We start from the raw sequence: 5391 nt of genomic DNA on the forward strand, positions 1-5391 counted from the left end.
ACAAATTCATCAGGAGGTGGCGGGGGGCAGAAAGAAATAGGAGATACCCTATTTACCGGGGTGCCCCTCATGATAAGTAGAAGTAATGACCACAAAGTGACAGAGAGCAGGTTTACATTCGACATAAGGAAGAGCTTCTTTATGGTAAGGGTAAGAAGCTCTCCCACCCGTCTCTTGGGGCTTCATACAGCCCAGGGCCAATCCCCTCCCAAGATGTGGCCCCACGCTGCCTGAGCACAGCATCCAGGGGCAGACATGATGTGGGATTGACACACGGGACGGCTGCTTGGTTCAGGGCACTGGCACCCTGAGGGACGGGCATCATGGGTCATCCTGACCTGCCTGGAGGCAGAAGAGGCCCTGATCATCACCCAGGTCCCATCCAGCTCTGATCCCAGGCTCACATACCAGCACTACAAAAGGCAACATGCCTCTCTGCCTGTCCTGGTCATTTTTGATGTTGGTAAACCTTTGTCTGGGTGCTTGCATCCATCATGGGCAGGGGTTCGGTCTGGCACCCCATCTCAGTCTGGCAGAGGGCCCTGGTCTGGGTGCCGGCGTGTTCATGCCCTGGGACCTCTGCCTGGGTGCTGGCCTCTCCATACAGGGGCAGGTTGGTCTGGGTCCCCTTGTCCTCATTGGAACCCATCTCCATCTCCTGGCGGGGGCTAATGCTCCTGGTTGCACAAAAAGGAACTGGCCCATGCAGCACCGGAGAAGGAAGGACTCTCCTATCTGCAAACAGCACCACTTACAACACCCCATAGCCTGGCCCAGAGCCCACCAGCTACCCAGGACAGCCCTGCTCCTCACCCTCCCCTCCTTGTCCCCCACTTACCCCCTCCAGGGTGGCCAGCACTCCTCCACCATCCCCTCCATATCCATGGGAGTCTGGTGCAAATGAAAAAGGAACACAAAAGTGAAGAGCAAATCCAGCCCGTGGGCCCAGAGCTGGCACATGGCGGACTATTAGGGGAGGCTGGTGGGCAGCAATCCAGGGAGCAGGGGAGGTCAGTGCAGCACAGACCTGTCACCCCACCGGTCCCACTGTGACATCCACACAGCTCACATGGTGCCCAGCACTGCACACACAAGCCCTCCACCCACACAGCCAGGGCAACCCCCTGTCCCCTCCTCTGCAGGGCTGGCACAGCAGGGCCCAGCCTTGCCCTGTGCACACACATGGGCACATGCACACTCCCTCTCCCCCCGGGGCAGGGGCATGCACAGCGGCTCACCTCCGTGGGGCTGTTGTGCAGATCCTGGTCCTGCTCTCTCTGGGCCTTGAGGGCCAGCACCAGGAACAGGTTCTGGCTCCTCAGCGCCTCCACTTGGGCCTGCACGAGAATGCCCCCAGCCCGTCAGAGCCTGCCCATGCCTGCGCCCAGCGTATCGGGCGCCGCTCCCACCAGCGTTACCTCCCTGTGCACCCATCAGGTCCCGCCTCTCCCCCACATGTCATGTGTTGGGATTCTGCTCCCAGCTTCAGCAGCCTCTGGGATGTCCCCCAGCCTGGCCAAGCTTGGCCGCAGCCTCTTCCCTCCCCTGCCCCACAGCCCTGGCAGCCTCTGCCCCATGCAAACTCACCCGGAGCCGCTCCTCCCTTTGCCGTGCGCTGTGGAGACAAGAAATGTTTCTGGCTCAGAGAGGCTGGTGGGGATGTCCCAGAAAACACCCTTTCCCCATGGAGAGACATGCACAGAAGCAGGGATGGCCCCTGGGCTTGTGTCCTGAGCCCTGTGCCTCACAACGGGAGCAACCAGCTCCCTCCCCAGCCCCACACCTACCAGGACAGGATGACTTCTATGTCCTGCTCTGCCTGTGCCAGCCGGGCCCAAACCGCCTTCAGCTCCAGCTGCAGCAATCGAGACAGCGCGGGTTAGGGAGATGTCACGCCACGGCCTGTCCGTCTGTGCATGTAGCCACCTCTTGCCCCTATCTGTCCCTCTGGCCCTGCATTTTCCCGCCAACCCCCAGGCCAACCCCAGCCTTGTCCCTCTGGTCCACCCCTCCACGCGCCCATCGTCCAGCCCACTACCTCTCCCTCACAGCCCCCAGCCCGCCTGGGTCCGCTCACCTGCTGACAACGCTGCCTGCCATGGTGTTTCTCCTCCTGGGGAAGGAAAGAGCTGCTGGGGCAATGGACTCCCATGGGGAGCGACTTCCCCATCTCCCTAGGGTTCAGGGATGGTCGCAACCATAACACTGGGGCCAGGCAGGGCTCACAGACCTGGGCCCCGGGGTGCCAGTGCTTGGTTGTTACCATCTGTCTCATGTGAGCCCCCATCTCCCAGCTCAAGGTCCCAGGTCCCCTCCGACACTCTGGTTTGGGAAGGACTGTCCCTGTGATCGGGGGATGAGCCCACGACTCCCTCCCTTATTCTAGCAGGGCCCGTGGAGTCGGCAGAGAGCGAGACTCTCCCCTGGGGTCCCGTGCACTGTGTGGGGGTGGCAGGGGCACAGGCCCCCTGGTGAGAGACCCCTGAGCCCAGATCCCCCCAACCTCTGGGCAGGGGAGAGACTCACTGCAGCAGGAGGGTCCAGCCACATCTGGCCCCTGGCAGAGCTTCCCGGCACAGCTGGGATGGTCTCCCCAACCCCTTCACTTCCCCCCGGCACTGCTCCTGGTCCTGCGGGGAGACAAGGGGCCGCGCGTCAGCTGGACCCCCTCTGCTGCCAGGGCGCAGGGCCACCAGCCCCTCTGGGACACAACGCGTGGGGCACCTGCCTCCTGCATGCCACAAGGGCAGGGCCTTCCTCCACGGGGGTCGGGTGGGAGTCCCTCCAGGGAGCAGGTCTGGGAGAGACCCCAGGGACGTGGCTGGTCACCTGAGATACAAATGCCCCTGGCAGGGGGTGGGTCCCAGGGACTAGGGGATGAGGGTCAGTAAGGCTGGGGAGGGGTTGTGCTGTGGGGCTGGATCAGCTCGGCTCCTGGGAATGGAGGCTGAGGAGGGAGAGGAGAGGCCCCCATGCAGAGACCTTGCCCCCTCCCCACGCAACCGCACAGGACCCCCCCAGCTCACGTTGGACCAAAACTCACCGGGTGCAGGGTCCCTCGTCTCCTGCCCTGCCCCCAGGGGAGGTAGAAATGCAGCGCAATTAATGGGGGGGGAGTTTCTCTGCTGCCTGCCTGCTCCCAGGGTGGCATCTGGTGCTGAGGGGAGATGAGGGCTGAGCATCATGCTGGGGGGACTGAGCACCAATGTGAGAATGGGGATCCCAGAGCCCATGTGGCCCACCCTGCAAGGGAGCAGAGGGCAACAGGGCCATTGCCAGGGGTAGGACAGGGGCATGGGCATGGGCATGGGCATGGGCCAGGACCGGGGGCTGGGTGAGGAGCCCGTGGGGGCCAGTCCTGCTCCCCCACCCCTTGAACTTGCTGGTGCAGAGCAGGGGGTGACAGCTGGGGGACACGGAGCCGGGTCTGTCCAGGTTGGACCTGGGACACCTGGAGCTTGGCCTGCCAGGCAAACCCTGCCGGGAGGGGAGGTCACATGGGCCTGAAGCCTGCCGCGCCGCCCACCCCTCATTGGTGCCGTGGGGGCCGTGCCCAGACCTCACCCGGGGTGCTGGAGCGCAGGCGCAGGGACGGCAGCTTCTCGCGCCGCAGCGTCTGCAACAAACACAGCCCTGAGCTGCAGGAGGGAGTGAGGAGCCGGGCTGGCGAGAGCAGGGACGAGGCACGAGGCCCATCCTGGGCCTGGCACAGCCTGAGCCCCTGCCGCCCACTCGCCCCATCGCCCAAATCCTCGTGACGGGCCCGTGGGTGTCCCCGGTGCTGCCCACGGCTGAGCGAGAACGGGCACTCACGGCTGCAACAGGCGTGCGCTCCCGCCGCTCGGGTGGGAAACTCGGGAAAACTACCTACCTACCTAACTACCTACCTAACTAACTACCTAATGAATGCACTACTGAACTAGGGAACTAAGGATCTAACTAATGAATATACTAATGAGCTAACAAACGTTCTAATGAATGAACTAACTGCCTAACTTACGAACGAGCGGATGTACTAATGAACTACTAAATAATGAACTACTAAACTATCAAACTACTGAACCAAGGAACTATCTAATGAATAAACTAACTACCTAACTAACGAATGAATAAACTAATGAACTACGAGACTAATGAGACTAACAACCTAGGAAACCAACTAACACCTAATCACCTAACTCTCGAGACACTAACGACTGAACACAGGGACCGGGACGTGCGACCGGCTGCGGCGACGCCACGAGCGCACTGGGCGGAGCCGGGCTGACAGTTAGGCTGGGGATTGTGATGTCACACTGGAAGCAACAGCACCATTGCCATGGCAACCAGGGTGTTTATTCCCCTGGGGCAAGGTGCTGAGCGCGGGGCTGTGGGCGCCGGGGGTCTGGGCTGGCCTGCGGGGGTCCCCGGCCCAGGACAACCTTACACCTTGAGTCTTGGGGCTGGCAGTGAAGCACAGGGACATATACTTAGCACAGTGACTGGGGGGTGTCAGTTGGCAGCCTGGCACGGCCAAACCGTGCTTGGGGCCAGGCAGGTCTCTGGTCTCAAATGTCGAGGAGAGTCCCCCAGTGGCAAAGAGTCATGGCGTGGGGTGGCCCAAGAAGGATTTCTATTTATAAGCCTAGCCCCAAATCCATATTCAAAGCTATGCACTTACTACAGCGGGGATGGGGTCTGTCACTTGGCAAGGCTGGCACGGCTAAGCTGCGCTTTGGGCCGGTCAGAGGAGTCCCAGGATGCAGGAACGCTTGCTAAAGCACACCGGCAGGAGGCTGACATGCAGAGAGAGATGGGGATCTGGATCCTCTTTCACTTCATCCACCTAAAAGGCACGTGTGCAGCCATGCAACCACAGTGACAGGCTTGCAGCAACATATGTTCGGGAACCGCTGATCCTTCCGGGTCGTGGTGTTTGCACGAGGTCACCCAGACCTGCGGTGCATATGCCTTGCCAGGAGTTTTTGCAGGGGTGGAGGCTGCCCAGACCCTCCATCTCCGATTTAGGCCCCTGAGACAATCCAAAGGCCAGACTGAGTCTAGAAGGTGGCTGCCACATATGTCCAAATCTCCATGATGCCAAACAATGTAATGACGGATCCTGCAGGAGAACATCCTGGCATATTTCAAGCCCCCGGTGGTTAAAGCACATGGCCAATGAGGAAGGGATCCATCCCAGACTTTCATCCTGCACTTCTTTCTTGCCAACAACTAACTCGAGCCACCAGATCACAAGGGAGGGATCATGTGGCCGCTTTCCAGCTTCAAGCCCCACTAGAAGCGGATCCCTTGGGCAGTCAGGACACAGGAGTTATGTAGGCCCAGAGGAAGGCAACAAGCTGGAGGGTGAGGACACATCTGGGCAGTGCCCGGGGCTGGGAGCACAGAGGG

The 5391-nt window shown here is 61.0% G+C and overlaps 1 protein-coding gene across 1 annotated transcript; it reads right to left on the reverse strand.

Annotated features, from left to right (window-relative positions):
* Window positions 1-448: 448 nt before the first annotated feature.
* LOC106723291 lies at window positions 449-3233 on the reverse strand. Its single transcript, XM_025195406.1, has 8 exons — window positions 3044-3233; window positions 2527-2630; window positions 2078-2113; window positions 1788-1855; window positions 1588-1615; window positions 1239-1337; window positions 839-891; window positions 449-677 (listed from the first exon to the last, which is right to left on the reverse strand). The coding sequence occupies exons 1-8, from the start codon at window positions 3231-3233 to the stop codon at window positions 449-451; spliced, it is 807 nt and encodes a 268-aa protein (XP_025051191.1).
* Between the last annotated feature and the right edge of the window lie 2158 nt (window positions 3234-5391).

Source organism: Alligator sinensis, unplaced genomic scaffold, assembly GCF_000455745.1.
Source record: "Alligator sinensis unplaced genomic scaffold, ASM45574v1 scaffold1645_1, whole genome shotgun sequence".
Classification (NCBI taxonomy): Eukaryota; Metazoa; Chordata; order Crocodylia; family Alligatoridae; genus Alligator; species Alligator sinensis.